A 20,611-nucleotide genomic window follows, 5' to 3' on the forward strand; every position below is an offset into this window, starting at 1 on the left:
ATTTTTTTAGGAGAAAGCTAGTATGCATCCCTAGACTCTAGGTAAGTCAGAATATGCACTTTAAAACCAATGTCTTGCTTAGAATACAAAGGCATGCCTGTAGTTAAAGTATGGATGTTCTACAAACAGAAGTGAACAGGTAAGCAACATTAAATCTAGATATCTTCACTGAATGCTTCTGTTTTGCTCCCTTCAGGTTAAATGTGTAATGTTCTTTGAACAAGTGGATCTACAAACTCGCTAAAGATGTCTGTTCAAAGCCAGCACTGTGCCATTATTACGAACCCTCCTCCACCAGAGTACATAAATAACAACAGTAGTGGATGTCAAACAAACCAACTTCAGTACTTACAGAGGGTGGTCATGAGAGCCATGTGGAGACACAACTTTTCCTGGCCGTTTCACCAACCTGTAGATGCAGCAGCACTGAATCTGCCTGTAAGAACCATTTTGGAACTGGAGTATTAATATGTAAATTATGTCAATTAATGTTAAAAAGGTTTTTTTCTAATGCAACAGATTATGGAAGACTATTTTTGCTATTGAACTACTGTCATTAATCCAAGTCTACAAGAAAAGTGTTTTATTTCTAGAGAAATGCTGCCAGGGATAAAGTATTTTGACAGCAATTGTGAAAACTTGGCAGCTTCTTTTTGTCAGTGACTGAGACTTTGTTGAAGTTTGGCTTCTTTTTCCTCTGTTCTGTAAACTGGAGAGCTGCTTTGTGTAATTGGCTTTGAGACAACAAATGGGAAGTGCATATACTTTTAATAAGTAATACTACCAGTAGAGCTCTGGAGCTTGTTGAAAAAAGTATTCTTTGGGACTTTGAATGATATATGTTACATGGAAGAACAAGGACAAAATATAAGATGAACATTTCCTGAACACTTACATTTTTGGTACCTATGACTATAGGGGAAGGGTTTCCTTTAAATAATATACTGCTTCTAATATAATGCAATTCTCTCTTGCAAATTAGCTTTCATAACTAAATGTGTAAAAATATTCATGTCCTAATATTAAGATATGTTTGGTGACTTATTCTTTCAATACCACAGGATTATTACACCATCATAAAAAAACCTATGGACTTAGGCACCATAAAAAAGAGACTGGAACACAATTACTACACAAAAGCTGCAGAATGTATTGAAGACTTTAAAACTATGTTCTGGAACTGCTACATGTACAACAAGGTATGTGGAATACCAACTCTTACCAGTCACTGGTTTTATTGAATGATACAAACAAGTCTAAAACAAGCACATGGTTATTAGAACATGCAGTAAGTTAGTTGACAAGTCATGATTTTTTTGAAACTATTTTCTCTGAAGTGTTGGGGAGGTTTTTTAATCTAGGATTGACTGAGGACATGCAAGTGAAATCTTGCTTGCTGTTCCAACAACTGGGTGTACAAGGACTCCACATCCAAAATTTCTGGGGTTTAGCTGCACAGCTCATGAACAGCAAACACTGTGTCACTGCTATACAAGTCCAAGGCTAGAAACCCTGAGCAATGCTCTGTTCCTTCAACAAGTTCAACTTAATGAAGCATGATCATCTCCCTATGCTTGGATACTTGTTGGCTGTGTCTTGGTATCTTTGAGCTTCAACAGCTCCTTCAGAACACAGGGGGTAGTAAGGGAGTTGCAGATCTGCCCCCTTTGGCTTTTGCCATAGAGGCATGCAGAGGTAAAGGAGAATTTTTCAATGGGACAGTGAGAGAGTATTTCACTTGTGAAGTAATTTGCTCTAAAGTGAGTTGCAGGAGCAGGGATGGCAATGATTTAAAGACCTCTCTGGTACTGGTGGCTTTTTTTAATCTGTTGGGGCAGGACTCTCTAGCCTGGTTGTTTATGAGGTAGCTCCCTTTACTGCAGCCTCTCCTTTACTGAATTGGTGCTGGTATGGTATTGACCATATTTTGCAGCCAGGTGATGACATTGTGTTTATGGCCGAAGAACTAGAAAAAGTGTTTATGCAGAAAATAGCCCATATGCCACCAGAAGAAAGACCAGTGAGTCTCAAGAAAGGAAAGAGAAAAGGAAAGAAAACAGAAGGTAAGGCCTGTTTTATATGCTGAAGTTATAATATATTAAGCAAGCAGCACTGGAAACAGGAAATCTTATTTGTCACAACTCAAACCAGGAACAGTTTGGGTGTTCTCTACTCTTTCCAGAACAATCAGACAAATAACAATACTGCTATAAGGCTTCAGATTTTTTTTTCTACTTTTTAAGTTCCGTTTTTTTTAGAAAAGGAACTGACTTCCAATTCAGAGACTGTCATGCTGCTCAGCATCGTGTTATATAAACTAATAGGTGTGAACATCTGTGGGAAGTAAATAGAGTAACAGCTGAAAAATACATGAGTAATCTAATCAGCCAAACCAAACACAGAAAAACATTGGTCTAAATTGTTCTCAGACCTCAGTAGTGGAGGTCTGTAATACTGCTAAGCAATATATGCAGGTATTAACTATGCTTAGGGAACATGAACCTACATGATGCAGTCTGCACTCTTTGCTGCTTGGTCTTTGTAGAAAACAACTTGATACTTTCCCTGGCAAGAACATTTTTACAATATACAGAGTGTAGTATGATGCCTCTTTAGTCTTTGGTCTGAAGTTAACCCACACTTTCTTGAAGCCAAGTAAGGTGTAACTGGGAATGATACAGCTGAGGCACTAATGGTGCGAGCAGAGGAGGATACCAATGTTGCTGTAAGTAACAAACACTTGGGTTTGAATTCATTTATGGCATTCCTGTAGAGACGAGTGGTTATGTTGACAGCTGGTCAATTTGACCATGAAAGAAATTAACTGCAAGATTTAAGACTTTTAACTTCTAAAATTTCCTGTATTAAAATAACCAGAAACATGGCAGCCCAACCCTGGGATTTCAAATGAACAAAGCACAAACGAGAAGCAAGCTGAAAGCAGTGAGCAGCCTCCAGTGATGACTCAAGAGCGACAGCAGGTTACACTGGCTCCTTTGTCTGCAGCTCAGCTGACTGCTTTAATGCCAGCTGCAGTCTCTATAACAAAAGTAAGTTTCTTCAAATAACTTTCAGAATGAAATATATTGAAATTGCTCCTTCAGGCAGATATGGCAAAAGCATAGGAGCCATGCTTATTGCTGTATGTTTTTGAAACTTCCGTTGTGATAGAAGATAGTGACTGAGATCTCTATTAGATCTTCTACGTCTCTGCTAAATACCCAGGCCAGTACTACTTCTAGAAGTTTAAACAGAAATTGGCATGATTGCTTGGCACATCTTTTCTTATAGATGTGATTTTAAAATGTTGTTCTCAAAGAAAAAAAATTAAGTTTAAGATGATCATTCTTGAAGTCTATTACTATATATACTTCTGCAGGCTTCACCTTGAGGATAATTGTTTTTAAACTACTAAAATCAAGCTCTAAGTTCTATTTAATAATTTCTCATGGTTTTCTATGTAAATCAAATACTTGTTTCTTCAAAAGTTAGCATGTGTGCTTAAATACTGTGTAACTAGCCTGGGAAGTGCTTGTAGCTCACAAAGCAAATTCCCATTACTTCAATCTGAGCTGTATGTGAACATCTGAAAAACTCCTGTATTGACTTAGTTTTGGTTGTGCTCTTCCAATGAGGAATAGGCACTTTTGCCAGTCTCTCCTAGAGTGCATATTTACGTTTCACTCACATGGAGTCTGAACAATGATGACAAAGCACACGTTATATGGCTTCCAAACCAAATACTACACAAGTTAAAGAAAAAAAAGAGATAAACCATTTACATAAGGCCCTCAATCAGGCCTAAAATGAATTGCTGTAGTTTACCCCCTTCCTGTGGCTGTCAACTTCCAGGTAATTTCATAACCTGCCAGCTTTCTGGAATCTTCACAAATGGCTAAAATCTGACCACAGCCTCATCTGCAGTACATCTACTTCTTTTCTTGACATTTAAGATGGAGCTTGGTGTGCTAGTCTTGTAATACCTTGTAGGTTTTTAGTCTAAGCTTGTGGAGTTGCTGCATTCTGCTCTAACTTCAATAGCTGTAAAAGTTCTAACACTTTTTTTGGGCTACACACACAAAAGAAATATCTAAAGCTGACCATTCTCTTCCTTTTCTGGACACTTGTATATTTTTTTTTTCTTAGGCAAAAAAAGGCGTGAAAAGGAAGGCTGACACTACAACTCCTACTACTTCAATAGTCACAGCAAGTGGTGAATCTTCTGCAATGCTTAAAGAAAGAAAAACTGTTAAAGCACATAGAGGTGAAAATGAATGTATGGTAACAAACAAGCTTCTGAAGAGATCCTTTTCAGATTCTCAACAGCCACCAGGAATTATTAAAAAGATGCAGTTGTCAGGACAACTAAAACATTGTAATGCAATACTTAAAGAAATGTTTTCAAAGAAACATGCAGCATATTCATGGCCTTTCATAAAATCTGCAGATGCAGCATCTTTCTCCACTGGTGTGAACCAAGCCATTGCCAAGTGTCCTACAGACCTAGGCACCATTAAAGTAAGTATGTTTCTGGGGAAATTAGGCTATTTGTGTAATCACAAGGTTTTAAATGTGTTAGTTGAAAAGGTGCCATGAAAGCTGCTTCTCCTATGAAGACACAACAGGCCTAGAAACCAGATGCATCTCTGTTTCTCAAACTAGCCTAAGTCACTGAAGAAAGTCTTCTGAGTCTCGTTGTGACACAGAGTGACTAACCTACCAAACTGCTGAAAAAGCAAATATAAGTAGTGAGGGAATTATGATCTCCATGAAGCCCTTCCAAGCATGGCACATGTTAAATATCTGTCTGGACACACAGTGCTATTGTTAATGCCCTGTAAAACAAAATGTGATTCTGTCAACTCCTCCTCTTCCCTCAATCTCAGTGTTCTTGGTAAAGTGCCCTAGAACTTCTACACTGGATGTTTACATAACACATTTCACCTTTTTAGTGGAAAGCAACCATTCTAGATGGAGGTATGTGGTGGACAGCCCTCTGTGGATGCTAAGTTATTTGTATGGGGAAAAGTATTTAGCCCAGTTAAGCTCCATATTTCTGGGGACTGTTCAATTTTAATAGCTTACTGAATTCTCTGGAAAGCTGACTTGCACAATACAAAGGTTATTTCCTGGTTTCTAATCCATTAGTTTGACTCCAGCTATTATGGAATAAACTTTGTGTGAAATACCATGCATAGAATCAAAAACAGATGCTGAGTTCAGAACCAAATAAAACCACCCAAACGTTGTTGTCTTGACCGAGTGCTGAAACTAGTACTACAAAGTCCTTTCAGCAATTACAATTAAATCTGTTTAAAAGAGGAAAAAAAATATCTCCCACTTTGTTAAGGAGACAATGTTGAAATGAGATGCAGGTATTTCCATAACATTTTTTATAATATTTACTGTCTTGATACAAGCTGAATCTGAATATATATGTTAAAATTCTTGTTCCTCCCTTCTTTCTGCTAGTTCTTGGTGATACTGTCTACTTAAGTGTGCCTTTAATTTTCTTTTCCTCTAGAAGAAAATGGATAACTTCGAATACAATGATATACAAGAATTTGCTACAGATGTTAGATTAATGTTCATGAACTGCTACAAACGTAATTCTTCAGACCTTGAAATAGTTGCTATGGCGAGAAAACTTCAGGTGAGTTATCTTAAGTCAGGCTTGAAAAAGAATAGTTCATTTCATGCCCTGATGTAGAATCTACTAATATTACTGAACTACTGTGTTGCTGTGTAGTTCTGCAAGTGGTAGCTGCATAGCACTTTCAGAAATCTGAAAAATATGCTGTCCTAAACCTAACTCTTCAGGATGTTTTTGAAATGCACTTTGCTAAAATTCCTGATGAACCTGTTGCGAGTGATCATCTGCCACAGCCTATGAGAGAAATGACAGAAGCTTATTCCAGTGAAAGCAGTAATGATAACTCTTCAGAAGAAAAATCATCTGAAGACTCTGAAGAGGAAAGAAAAGTGAGCCTCAAAAAGCTTCAGGAGCAAGTAAGCATTAGTACTTAATGTGTGTGACTTAAGATATCTCTAGTAATGTCACTTTTCATGGTCTATTCCAAGACTTAGCAACAAAAATCAGTTTTCAAAAAGTTCTATTAATTTGTATTTTTAATGGAGAACTTTAGTCCCATTAGGAAGCACTGCCAAATGTTAAGTGAATAGTGCCTCAACAAATACAAAGCGAGCAATAGTTCTACTACTCTTGCCTACCACTTCTTCAGAGGAATCTCAAACTTCTTAAAAAAAAGTGTGCTCCTGTGAGAGCCTCCAGGCACTCCACATGTAGCTTAGTGGCATACTCTTGCAACAGGGTCCTTTCTTTCACATGGTCAAAAAGCATTGTTCCTATCCTCAGTCTCTTTTGTACCATACAAAAGCAAGTTGTTCCTTTCTTCTTCAGAAAGCTCAGTATGAGTGAGAAAAGAAGGTATCTCATGCCTACCAGTGAAGCAAAGCCATACTTCATATTAGGAGTGGGATGGGTGTTACTTCTGCTTGAACATAATTTTTTAATCTGTTGCTGCTGTATCTATAAACTCTGGGGAAAATTAGCGTTTGTTCTGTTAGTGAAATGAGGGACAGTTTTAAGTCTTTGTCAGATTAGCATCATCAATTTATGAATATAGGCAGAAGGATGAACACAAGTGTACAAGCCAGCCTTTACAGTAGTGAGGTATTTCAGTGATTTCTAATCTCATCATCTGACCATCTTCTAATTCCTGAGGTTTAAACAAAGTTGTGTTAAGCTCTTCTCTGAAATTCTTAGCATGTCTCAACTAGCCACTTTATATTGCAAAATAAGATGCATGAGCCCAGTCCCACTTGCCTAATTCAGCAATGCTGTAGAAATATAACCTAATAAGGCATTTATGTGCATCCCAAATTCCTGAAATTAGAGAGGCTGTTGGAAACCCCTAGAGTGATTGTTGTTTTTTTTCTTTTTTGGGGGGCTTGGGGGAGTGTGTTTGTGTTTTCCTGACGGAATGCTGAAAGGCACATGCTGTTAGAAGTGTTTACATAAAATAAACAGTCCCCTGTCTTCTAGATGCATAATCTGTGACCGAGATACAATATAGTAAAATATTTAGGAAATAAATTTCATTTGGAAAGCAGACATCCTATTAATATCCATTCAGCTGCCACTAATTTCCTGTGATATTCAGGACCAGTTTCTTGTTCCTCCTACATTGCCCACAGTTATCAACGTTCTGTGGTTTTTTTTGTTTTCTTTTTGGTTTTGATAGCTTAAAGCTCTTCACCAGCAGTTGTGGGTTTTGACCAAAGCATGCTTATCTAGACCACGAAAGAAAAAAGCGAAGGCTAAAAGTGAGAAAAGAAAGAACAAGGAAAAAGCTGAAATAAAAAGCTTGATTCAAAAGAAGAAAAATCTGAAATTCATGAAGAAATCTAAGAGAAAGCTGTCTTTAAACATGTAAGTGTGGGGAACTTGTGTGGGTGTCAAATTATTTTAAACTGCCGTTACTGCAGTGCACTTTTTTCCTGCAGTCAATCAAAGAAAACCATGCAGCAGGTGTTGTTGGCACATAAGTCAGAAGATGAAGATGGTGCCAAACCTATGAATTATGATGAAAAACGACAGTTGAGTTTGGACATAAATAAACTCCCTGGAGATAAGCTTGGGAAAGTAGTCCATATAATACAGTCAAGAGAACCTGCACTGAGGAACTCTAACCCTGATGAGATAGAAATAGACTTTGAAACTTTAAATGCTTCAACACTCAGAGAACTAGAGAGATACGTAGCAACCTGTTTGAGGAAGAAACAAAGAATGCAGGGTATGTAGCATAAATGATGTTTTAAAAACCCATTAGATTTGCTTTCTGCTTTGCTTTCATGTTAACTTCTGTTTCACATGCAGCTAAAAACCCAACAAAGTCAAAAGAAGAACTTAATTTTGAGAGGAAACAAGAGTTAGAGAAGAGACTGCTGGATGTCAATGGTCAACTAAACCCAAAGAGAGAGAGCTTCAAGAGTAATGTGGCTCTTACTTTTACTCATTTGCAATGGAAGTAGCTTAAAGTGGAGTTCTTCCCTTGGGCTTTAGCACTGTTAGGTATCTGGAGACTTTCTCCTCACAATAGGTGGGGTCTTAAGCATTCCACTGATAGTCTCAAGATTCTTTCTATGCGGAGTGAGCTGGAGTCACAGCAGCAAATTTGGTCAGTTATTTGTCCTGTCTAAAACAGCTTCCTTATTCCTGCACCTGATACTTTATTACAAGTAAAGATGCTAACAGTTTCAGAAAGTAAGGGGCACTGAACAATTCCCCTATGCTAATATATGAAAACATGGTGGGGTGTGGAGGGTCACACAATCTATTTTTAATTTTCTGTGGTTTAGAGACACAAGAATAACCAATTCTAGTAATACTTGTTACATGGCAGTATCATGCTAACAAAACGTGTATATCAGTGACAGGTGTGCTGTGTTCTCTTAGACTTATGAAAGTGTCCTAGGAGAAAAATTCAGTTTTTCAGGCAATAATGCATTTCAAGATCAAAGCCAGAAATTCAGTGCATACTTGAGCTGTACACTTACTTGTAGTTCTCATCAGGGGCTGAGAATGGATCAATGCAGCTGATGCTGCTATTATAAGTCAAGCTGTTCCTCATTAAAATAGTGAGTGCTGTTATTGCCCTCCACTGGATATCTATTTAGCTCCTATGCAAAATCAGCTGACATGAGAGAAGCAGCTCTGAAAGACACAGGGACATTTGTATCTAGCATTAGCTCAGTCAAGTCTTCCTGTCTGGTGTGCATAATGGCTTGAAAATATCCTACGAAGAAAATCTTAAAGCAGCAGCTGAAATCAATTATCTACTATATATTGTGAGGACAGTGAAGAAGCTGACTAGGAAATCTTTGCAACTGGTATCTGGCTTGTTTACAAGAGCTAAATCTGGACTTGTGTGCAGGGAAACAGGTATCCATGGAACTTCTCGTTTTTGAAGCTTCCACAGAGAAAAAACTTTGAGAAAGATTTGACTCCAAAATCATTATAAGCTGAGTTAAATCAACCCTGGAGATGCAAAATAGTCAGATGGTGGGGAGGTGGCAAAAGATGGCAATTTTGGGAGTGCATATGGTTAGGGAAGGAAAAGCTGGCTGTAGATAAAGAACTCTGCAGGCGAGTCTGGCAGCAGCAATGTGCACACAAACAGGCTCTTGACCACAGGAAAGCTTATGGGGGAAAATTGCTTGAATTGTGTCTTAAGTCTACTGTTTTAATCTACTTCAGAATTGTAAATTGTGTGATTACAGCTTCTCCTTGGGTATTTCATTCATTCAAGTATCTTGCTGCTGGTAAATCCCACTCCTCTACTCTCTAGAGGGAGGTCTTTGTTTTCAAGTCCACTGCTAAATGGACAGTAGACAAGGAAGTGAAATAAAATGAAATCTTATATGGCAGAATTGACCTAGCAAAATTGATCATAGTCTTGTATAGGAACAATGCTCCATTGCAGGTTGTTCTGAATTCTTTCTTTTTCTCCTGCAGTTGAAAACAATGCTGAGTCAAGTACTGGGCCAAGCAGACTGAGTGACAGCAGCAGCAGCTCCTCAGATTCTGGCAGCAGCTCTAGCAGTGATTCTAGCTCCTCAGATAGCAGTGACTCTGAATCAGGTTAGAAAGTTTATTTTTGTGTTTGTGTAGGCAAAATATCTCCTCTCTTAGCATCTACTGTTCCACATGCTTACCAAGGATTTTAGTAATATTTGCTTTGGTTCACTCCATTTTGAAGGCTTAATTCCAATGCTATGTAATGAAATGAATGCCTTAATACTGTGATCCCAGGTAACACAAAACAATCAAACCCCCCCAGAACATCCATTCAACCTACCAGTGAAAATCTATAGGGGCCAAAATAAGCTAGAAAAAGGTCTTTGTATCTAACCTGGACACTATAGGCTATAGCTTACTCATGTAGCTTTGATCCCTTTTTGAAAGTGTGATTCACTTTATATCTTCTGGTCCGCACATGAAGGGTGACCTGAGCAACAAAAGTGCCTAGAGCATTAACTGTAGAGGCAAAATCCACTCTGGGCTTAAAATGTTTCAAGTTTAAAGGATATTACAGCATCAGAACACTGAATTATGTTTCTCTGTACACAGAACTCTTTAGTTTTCTAGGACAGAATATATCTGCCAAACTGGAGGTCTACAGTGTAGATCTCCATATGAGGTATAAGGTGAGATGAATGCTCAACCCTCTGCAGTGAGGGGGAACAAACACAGTGAATCAATGGCAATGAAGACCTAGATCCTGCAGAAATCTGTGGTCTCTTTTTATATCTGGGAGAAGTTCTCTAAACACATCAAGCTCAAGTCAAAGTATTCAAGATAAGAATGTTCCTTTCACTGTGAGGTTGACTCTAGGTACAACTACAGCTCACACCTTCTATGTGTGAATAATGAAGCATATGTGAATGACTGATTTGGTTTTTTTCCATCCCTCTTTTTCCACCCACCTCACTGTATTTACAGTTACAGAAACCTGTTCAAAACAGACTGGAGCCAGGCAGAACTGTCCAGCTTCTATGGAAAAATCTAAGGTAAATCTGGCTGGAATAGATATAATAATTTTGCCCTAAACAAATAACAAAGTTATTATACAAATAACTTTGTTAAAGTTATTTTTTAACATTCAATGTAATAGAGATGATGCAACTTCATCAGGAAATAATGAATATGGCTTGAATGCTATTTGTTCTATAGGACTGACTGATATGAAGGTGTCCCATGAGCTGTTTTGAAAAATTTCTTATGCATCTGTATAGGAACAGATATACTGGAAGGCTTTTATCTTTTATTATCATTGTGGTGATTGTGTTTGATGAAGGGCAGAATGCTCCACATATTGCACCCACCCCCAGAAAGGGCAAACAGTCTCCAAATCGATCTCTGAGTATAGAATTGACCTAACAGTGTAATGGTTTTGAATCTATTAATACCCTCACCTCTACACCTGAAAAGAAATACATTGTACAATATGCCACGTATTTTCAGGATACTTTAATGTTGCTTATTGTTATGGTATTATTAGAACCAACAGCAGTTTTATCTAGAAATAATTCTTAATGCCTCTTAGATTGAATTGCTCTATTTCTGTATTATACAGTGGGTGTTATTTCTTGTCAAGGTTAGCTGCCTTTAAGAATTTCCCTTGAAGCTACCAGAGACAGAGACCTTGAATTTCAAAGCAAAATCACAGCCAAACCTTCATTCTTCTTGCAATAGACTGACTTTCCCTTAAAGTATAGGAAACTAGGCTGCAAATTTATTATTCAGCTGCTCCTTCTGAATCTTCATAAGCAAAAATTCAGGGAAGGAATTATGCAACACCCTCTTTTTGCTTAAGAGCTTCAGCATCTGCAGTGACAGAATGACAGCAATAAACTTGAAAAAACAGGATCCAGGAAATGAGCTTCAGCTTGGTCAGTTGTAACAGCCCCTTACTGACCTTCTGAGTAGCAACAAACATCATACTTGAAATCCTCACATTACATTTTGTTCTCAGGAGTTTTCTGTACCTGTCACACCAAGGCAGTGAGTGCACTTTACCTCATGGCTTTTTGTCATCTAAATGCTTAGAAAATGATGGATCAATATCACAATACAAGGGCTACTGAGTCTGATAAACAGTGGAATTGGGTAGTGGTGGGAAAAGAGGATCAAATAGCTATTAAATGATTCAGCTGTATTAACTACTGCAGTCTCTTTATAGAGAAAACCACTTTGTTTACAGAGGACATCCTGCAATGCTGTTCTGCAAGCACAGCCCTCCTCTCTTACTAGCAGCTTGCAAAATCATGGATCATCTGAACTGCAGCAGCAACCTCCCAATGTACTGCAAATGCTTCAGTGTAGATCACTTAATCCATCAGAACAAAATGCTCAGACTGTCTCAGGTAATACCTTTATGCCTGTATTTGACTGCTGAGGATATAAGGGCTGTCAGGATGCCTGTATTGCCAAACAAGCTTATCTTGGAATTTTGGAGGTTAGCAGGTGGATAACTGAAAAAGTTCTTGCAGGGTATGGATTACCAAAGAGCATGATGTGAGTTAAAGCGTGGGAGCACTGAGGATTGGCTAGGGGTTTCAGATTACTGGGACACTTGTGGTGGGGCAAAGTAGTATTGAAAATAGGAGGTGTTCGTGCTTCCTTCCAATGAGATGGAAAAGGATACCTTAATGAACTTGGAGTTACAGGAAGTATTGAACACCTTAAGGCAGCATTACATGCTTAAACCCATGCCCACTACCCAAGTTCATGTCTGAAATGCCTTCTTGCTGAATGTAAGGCTTGGTGTGCCACAGGTCCTCTGAACTGAGTGACGCTGTCTAGACACATCAGACACATGAAGTTGCTTAGGAACTTGATCCAAGGAGCTATTTTTCCTCCCTCATTTATAAAAGTCTAATAATGTTAGACACTGCTGAGATTTTGGTAGAAGACAGCATAAATTTGTAGCTGATTAACTGAGAAATCAATTAAAAACTAATTAAAAATAACTCTCTAAAATCATGTGGCTCGAATACATATCTCAATAGTGAGTTACTCCACAGATCTGAACAGTGACCTAATTTTGAGATGTAGGACTGCATTTTATATGACAGGGGAAAAATCATACCCTACTTCTTTCTCAGGTAAAATCTCAGCTGTACCTGCTCTGCATGATGCTCCAGACCAGGAAACTCCTCAGAGCACTCCAAAGACAAATCAGTCTTCTGTCACCCACTCCAGAAATGTTTTTCCAGAGGTGAATATGTGCTTCTCTCCAATTAATTAATTTCAAACAGCATCTATAAAGCATGTTCTTGCCCTTTAAATAAGATGTAATATAATATTTCAGGCTTGAATTTTATGTGATGAAGGCCATTTAAGATTTACAACAAAAGTTTTCTAAAACCCCAGCAATAAAGTGATTCTTATCCTTTAACAGGGTATTACTTCATTGCCTATTGACTGTAACACAAAAGGAAAGTTTAGCTGATCACCTTCATAGTGTACTATAAAGCTTATTTTATTTCTTTTCAGGGCTATATCTTGAACTTAAGTAACCCTTGCACACTTACAGGTTAAAAGTCCACCCTGTAAGCCAAAAGCTTTACAAAAGAGGCAGATTATAATATGTGTTTTGGTTTTGTAGAAATATCAATTTCACAAACTCAGCAATACTGAGGGTCTGGAGGCTCTGCTGGGAAAGTGTGCTGTTTTCCATACCTTTTCCTAAAGCTGTGGAAATTGGGGCTTTCAGGGTCTAGATGAGGTTGTAAAATATTTAATGACTGTTGAGTTCTGTCTTAATATGTTCTTGGAGAGTATCCTGGTGAGAAGGGCCTCTGTGGAGCAAAGGAAGTTATTGATTTTACTGCAGCATGATCACTTCCATCCTATGATGATTAGTAATGCTTCTGAACATGGTTGAAAATTTAGTGGCTTTAATCAGGCTGTAATAGCTTTATTTTTGGCAACGGATAGAAACTGCCTCTTGAATCTATGAGCACAGGAATGTGTCCTGCAAGTAAGGATGAAAAGCAGCTCACCCTTTCCTACTAGTGTCCATTGTCCAAGGTAGCAAGTAATGCAAATTATGACTCTGGTTTGTGCAGCACTGTCCTTAGTTCAAGGGATTACTACACAGAGTAATCTAGCACAGAGAAAAAAATACCACTGCACTGAAGATCACAGTCACCCTTTACCCTGATCTACAAGCTGGAGTGCAGCAACTGCCTTTATGACAACATTATTCTGCTGTACGATGTTAAGGGTTAAAGATCTTGTATCAGTTTCTCATGCTCTACCCACTCCATCACTTGGGATTGCTGAGCTGTGCATATTCTAAATCTGAAGTCTTGATTTATGAACTTGCTTTGTTTACCCTAATATGAATGAAATCTATTTCTTCCTTGGTGTTTACAGAAGCTAGAGCTGCAAGAATTTACTGCTCTAAGCTTCTAAACCTTTAATCCTGATGCTGTATAATAAGAATCTTCATATGCTAAACACAAGTAATATAAAGAAAGTATTTTGAAGTCTAGCTTCTCTTCCAGGTGTCCAACACCATTTTCCAAGTTGACAGTGCTGATGGGAGTAAACAAGCTGAGCAAACAAGACATCTAGACAAATCAAATAAACTTCAAAACAAGACCAGCATGAGAACTGCTGATTTAATATCCATAAGTCAAGAACAAAGTATGTAATGTCATAATAAAAGCTGTAGCCATTATCAGGGGTGCAAAGTTAAAAATGCATATGAAACTGGCTTAAAGAAATACCATGCTGAATACCTTGTATATTAATAAGTTTGCAGGATAATGGTTGTGTATGCAGTTTTCCCTTGCTATTCTTTTTTTTTATTTGCTGCTTAAAAACACAAAAAAAAAAAAAAAAGTGAAATTAAACTGATGTTTGGTTCTTGTTCTGTGTTAAAATATATAAAGAAAACTCCTTTTTGATTTAAGAATTTAGCTTTCATAATGTAGTACTAGGGATACATAAACCAGTAAACCATCAAGTCTGAGAATTGATGCTTCAATCTGCTGAACTTCACTGGCTTTTGAAATGTCTTCTGCTGAAGCTTCATGGACCTCTTTTCCTAGAGCACTCTGTGTGTATTTTGAGTTATTATCCTTGGCTCTTGAGAAGGATCTGACAGCAAATCACTATCAAAGAGACTTTCACTCTGGAATAAACTTGCAATTATGATAAGAACACTGGCCCTCTGAAAACTGCATTCTATACCTCATACATATTTCTAACAAAAGAATTGACTGAACATCCATGCTCTGTGTGACCAGTATTGCCAGACACAATTGTTTTGGTTTCTCCTTTACTCTTTGCCCTCTAGAACACCTATATAGGGGGGGAAGAAGCTTCTGAAAACTTGATGAAATTAAAAGGCAGTCTGTTCACTGATGAATTCTTATTTTTGGCAAAGACTAATGCTAAGTAGTTGCAGTGTATTAAAGCAATTTTAAAAATGGAGATTTGATTCTCCATGAATTTCTATTAATTTTAGGGTCTTAACACACCAAGCCATACATCTCTGGCCTCTTTTGCTTAGACTTGCTGCAGCTAGAACTGGTACACAGCCTCAGCTAAGGATTTTTACTTAGACCTCACAGCCACAGAACTTCCTTTCTGAAAACCCCTTTAATGACAAACTGGCTGAGCATTTGATACTTTGAATCAGCATTCTGGATTCAAGCATTCAAAAACTTATCTTTTGTATGATTAAAAAAAGTGTCAACATATTACCTGAAGGTTTTTATTAAGCATTTACTTAAATAATGAAACGTCTCAAACTACAGTTAAGGATTGCTGATGAATGAGATAAAATGTGTTGTTTATCTCTGGTTTGAAAATAGTGTTTGGGTGGTTTGTTGGGGTTTTTTTTCTCAAATAATTAAGAAGTAACAGCATGAATTATTTGTATAGCTGTAGGCTACAGGAAATGTGAGGACTAGCTCTTGATGGCTGACCTATCTGCTTTTAAAAAAAGTAAATAGGGTTGAGATCTATAGCTGAAATGGGTTTGCATGATCAATCAGGTATTCCTAAAGCTGGAATCAGAAGGAAAGAGAGCTGGGTGGAAAGGGGAGGAAGTGAGTAAGTGGCAAAGTGCTGTGTTGAGCCTTCCTGACCAAACCTTTAAAGCATTCTGCTGGGACCTCTCCTAGAATTAACCAGGAGTTAATTTCTCATCTATAGTTGAGCTAGCTGCCCAAAAGTGGAGAGAAGTGGTCCAGTTCAACTTAAGCTTTGGAAATGTTTGGGAGAATTTCTGTCATTCTGAACCAAATAATAAACTGCAGTGTAAGCTTTTAAGTCAATTTCTTGAAAGACTAAAGTTGTATCATTTAAATTTGAGCAAGAATAATCTACAAAATCAACATGATCAAAAAGTCTTTTTCCATTCTTCCATCAGATTATTGTACACCCAATGATAAATCTAATGATAAAAACGTACTACAGCCAATGTCTGAACTTCTTCCAACAAAGGTAAGTGATGCTCAAGTTCTGTCTGAGAAGAGGCTGAATGTATTTGCTAGGTTGAATAAGTCCCTGACCTAGGATCTTCTCTAAAAATCTGTTATTTTACAATTAATACAGTATTTAGTGTACAATAGGCCTTTGTCATTGTTATAATCTATAGAGATTTATCTCATTTTTAGTGCTAAAACCAAACAAATGACTCTCTTCATTGCAGAAGGTAAAGTATGTAAGATACATACATACACACACACACAAATATATATTTAATATTCCCATGTTGCCTTATTAAAATATGGCTTGTTTCATCTGGTTTTAATACTTAAACAAGGGACTAGCGTTTCTTGATCTAGTTCTCATACCTTATTTATTAGTGTGCTTTCCCTTACTGATCCAGTAAAAAAATAAGAGTAGTGTGGAATATAGTCTTGGTGCTATTGGAAAACCTGCTCTGAAATGAGACAAAGCACTTTTAGTGAATGAAGGTATTTATGACAGTTGAGCAAAATCTCTTCTGGCATACAGTCAGTTATCTTAACTGGAAGGACAGGGGCATTTTCTTATCTACTAAATTCTTCTCTTGTAATCAGCTAATTGAAAACATTAATTCAAAATTACTAATACTAGATCATGTCAACCTCTGGAACTAAAAAGTTTTCTATATCGTCTGTTGAACTAAAATGTTTCTAGGATTTTTCTTTAGGCACTTGGGTTTCAGAAAGCTGTTAACTAACATGTTGAATTTAATTCCACAAATATGTACTTCTTTCATAAGCAAATGCTTCTACTAGAAGAAGGATTTCTTAAGAATGCTGGTTTTATTCTGAGTTATGCTATGAAAAAAAATGCCACAGGGGAACAAACAAAACCCACAAGCCTAATATAAAACTATTGTTATGTAAGGATTGCATATAGAAATTGAATGGATGTTCTCTGTATTAAAACCTTGTCAATGGACCTTGTGTGAACTCAGCCTTGTGAATTCATGTTTTCTGAAATGCAAAAGTGGAGAGGTAGACTTAAATAGTCAGAATAGCTATAAATGCTAACGTTTGTTGGCCAAGGACTCCTGAAGCTGATGAGAAAGCACATTAAAATCTGCTCAGACTGCTGTATATGCACTAATAGCCTGCCAAAGGAAGGATATTTTGGTGTAGATATTTCCAATAGGCCTAGTCAAACAACATTGTGCTAATGTAAGAACTAAGTAGGTAAAGTAGTTGCAGAGTGGTTTTTTTTTTCCTCTTCTGTGTTTTCCTTTTTCTAATAACTTCAGCATACAGAATTGAAGACTGTAGATTCCTGGGTAAGCCTGTGTAAAACGATGAAGCTTCCAGCTCCAATCAAAGCATCTGCTGAGAGCTTCAATCAGTTCAGGGATGCAGTATTAAAGAGGAGTGGGCAAGTGCAGGAGTCAAAAAGGTCTCTTGGGCAAGCCGAGAGGGAGCTGCAAAATCTTCCCCAAGAAAACAAAAGATTTGTAACCACTTCTGTGTAAGTATTTTTCTGGGTTTTGCCTGTATGACACTGGGGGGTTTAGTTCTTCAGGGACGAGGGTTTTGGGTTAGGTAATTGCCACATGTCAGGTGAAACTGGGGAGCTGTACCATGCTAAGCAAAACTGCACATCCAAAAGAACAGCTTTTTCTCTTCAAATCAGTATTCCTTCAGCAGCCAGAGACACTTCCTAGGAATTTCTTCCTTTGTTGTTGCTGTTAGTTTGCTTCTGGATCTTCTTTTTTGTTGGTTTTTTTTTTGGTGGTTTTTTGGTTTGTTTTTTTTTGGGGGGGGGGGGCTTGGTTTGGTTTTTGGAGGTTTTTTTGTTTGTTTTTTGGTTTAGTTTTTTGGGGGGGTTGGGAAATTTTGTGGGGTTTTTGGTCCCCTGGAGCACTCATGACCAGAGTTCACATTTGTCCTATTTTTCTATATCTGTAGCCAGGAATGTCATATTAGTGCTCTCCTAAGGGCATAGAGGATAGTCCAGTCTTTGGGAGCATGTTGTTGACATAGCCCTATAGGGGTTCCAGTGTGCACCACTTAATACAGCAGAATTCTTTGCATTGCTGTAGAAAAGCACCTTCAATAAGCCCCTGCTTCCCTAGCTGTTTGCAGCTCCTGTTTCAGGCAGTGCCCTGAGGTCTGTGGCCATGCTGAGGGGGATAAATAACTGCCTACTAATTACTGCATTGCAGTAAGATCCTGGAGTTTGTTTGCCACCTTTTGGAAACTGTTTGCAATATTACCCTCTCCAGCAGTCTGCTTTTTTTCCCTTGGCTATTTCACCCTGTGAATGATAAATCTGAGCTGGTTCATAAATTCTCCTGCACTTGCCTATTGCTGGTTGTATTAGAATAATTCAAGCGTTTAGATTGTTTTATTTTAGTAATCACAGCATTTGAGAGACTTAAGAGTATACTCCTGGTTCAGAAGTTAGTGAAATCTACCTCAAATAACTAATTGAAGAGGAAGAAGGTAGAAAAAAACATCACAGGCCAAGAAAGCAACAGAAAATAAAGAATTTCAAAGCAAGTGTATGTAAATTTTGTGTAGTGTATCTATAAATCCCACATGCATACAGATTAGAAATGGGACAAAGGAAGCATGAACCTACTACAGCCCAACAACTGTGTGCACATAACTCTTGTGAAGGGAAATCACTATGAAAAAATGTGAAAAAGACCCACACTTTAAGTGCTAGGCACCGATTTAAATTATTTGCAGAATTCTATCAGGTTGTTATGAAAAAAAAAAAGAACTTTTATCCTCTACTGATTTCTTCTCCTGTCTTTAAAGGGGCCATGAATGCACAGGATTGGATGCCATGGCAGTGACAGACTGTGAGCTTGAGAAAGAAATACAGAAGAGTAAACTGCCTGAAGCTCAACAATGTATTCTTGATCAGGACCGTAACTTGGCTAGAAAGATGGAACAAGAACGCAGGAGGAAGGAAGCAGTAAGTTTCTAACTCTTGCTTTTTTTTTTTTTTCAACTTTACTATAGAATAAACAAATATTACATCGGGTCCTTATTTCAAATTATCTGAATGATCGAAAACAACAAAACTATACTGAAGGGTTCATGCAGAAAATGCAATAGCAACTCAAAGAACATATTCAAGTGACATTCATATGAAAAGCTATCTGCTTGGTCCTAGTACTCCCATAAGCTTAGAATAATTGTGTGGTAAAATAGAATTCTGAAGAGGAGTCCCTCAAACCTTGAGTATCGCAAGCTGTCCACCCTCCTTAATGTGTTCCATGTCAACAGAAGTGCTAGTCATACTGTTCTGGTGTGAAAGGCCTGAGCCTTTTTACAACTAACTGGTTTTATTGGTGACAGTAATTAATGTTTTCTAATTGCTAGCTTTTTTAAATTAAATATTTTTTAAAAATTCATAGTGTTGTACAATGGAATGTAATTACCAGTGTGAGACCGTGCTGGATTCAGATAAATTCCACTGAAGCTTTCATACTTCAGATCCTTTCTGAGGGCTACAATAATATGCACACTCAAACTTGTCATAACAGAGAAGACATTCATTTCTGAGAAGATGCTTTATAGTTTTCTCTTAAATCATTAAGTATTTGACCTGTATAGTATCCAGTAATGTCTGACTGCTCTGAAAAGACACTTGTTTGCTTTCTTGCAGACAGCTTGGATAATTGATGTGAATCTGCAGAGAGATATTATGGCATCTTTTGAAGAATATCTTGAGTGAAAGCAGTAGTTTATATAGAATTTAAGTCCAAACTACTAAAACCAGCATAGTTTTGTACTAGTTAGGATCTTAAATACTAAGACCCCTTTAAAGATCGTCTCTAAAATGCTTTGTATTAAAAGCTTGTTCACTAATACCTGAAGTGTCACAAGATTTATTTATTTTCACTGCTTGTTTATAACATGTAATCTGTTCTGCTGCACAGTGGAACGGAGTTGTTCATTTGATTACAGTTTCATCTCTTGTGTATATCTGGTATTACAACAATTCAGTTTACTGTGACACACCTGTACAAAATCTGGGCTGTGACAAAAAGATCTCTCTAGAAGTGATACTGTCTAAGGAGGAGGTGTGTAACATTACTTATAATCACAAAAAAAGCTTCCATTAACTCTTTCATTTCATCAGTAAATCTTATCTACTTGCATGTATTTTAAGGCCCAGATGTGTTCCAATGTATTTTATGTTAACATAAGATTTAGCTAAGGGTGCAAACATGTTTGCCACATAGTTCTAGTTCTTCTCAGGAAGAAATTATGGCAAACTGGCTCCAGTTTGAAAGATTTTTTGACTGATGCAAGATATTACTAGTGTTGAAAAATTGTCTGATAGAAACTAGAATGTAAAACCCATACATTCTTGTTGATTATATACAGGTACGGGAAATAAATATAGGACAAACAAAAGATTGTTTTATGGAATTATTACCAAAACACAATGTGTATTACAGAAACACTGAGTGGAAGGGGCCCCCTTCAGACAATCTAGTTTAGTAGTCTCCAAACCGTTTTTGTCATGTACCCCATCATTTAAATATTTTAAGCATGGACCCCAAGACAAGTATATTTATTAATT

General features: G+C 37.4%; 1 protein-coding gene across 1 annotated transcript; it reads left to right on the plus strand.

The window, feature by feature from the left end:
* Window positions 1-246: 246 nt before the first annotated feature.
* Window positions 247-19,833, plus strand: BRDT (bromodomain testis associated). Its single transcript, XM_059854230.1, has 19 exons — window positions 247-438; window positions 1,062-1,199; window positions 1,934-2,063; window positions 2,878-3,050; window positions 4,147-4,518; window positions 5,525-5,653; window positions 5,821-6,009; window positions 7,266-7,453; window positions 7,528-7,817; window positions 7,901-8,014; window positions 9,539-9,664; window positions 10,532-10,593; window positions 11,766-11,949; window positions 12,691-12,803; window positions 14,098-14,239; window positions 15,975-16,048; window positions 17,316-17,533; window positions 18,832-18,991; window positions 19,688-19,833. The coding sequence occupies exons 1-19, from the start codon at window positions 247-249 to the stop codon at window positions 19,754-19,756; spliced, it is 3,063 nt and encodes a 1,020-aa protein (XP_059710213.1). The 3' UTR covers window positions 19,757-19,833.
* Window positions 19,834-20,611: the final 778 nt, after the last annotated feature.

Source organism: Haemorhous mexicanus, chromosome 9, assembly GCF_027477595.1.
Source record: "Haemorhous mexicanus isolate bHaeMex1 chromosome 9, bHaeMex1.pri, whole genome shotgun sequence".
Classification (NCBI taxonomy): Eukaryota; Metazoa; Chordata; class Aves; order Passeriformes; family Fringillidae; genus Haemorhous; species Haemorhous mexicanus.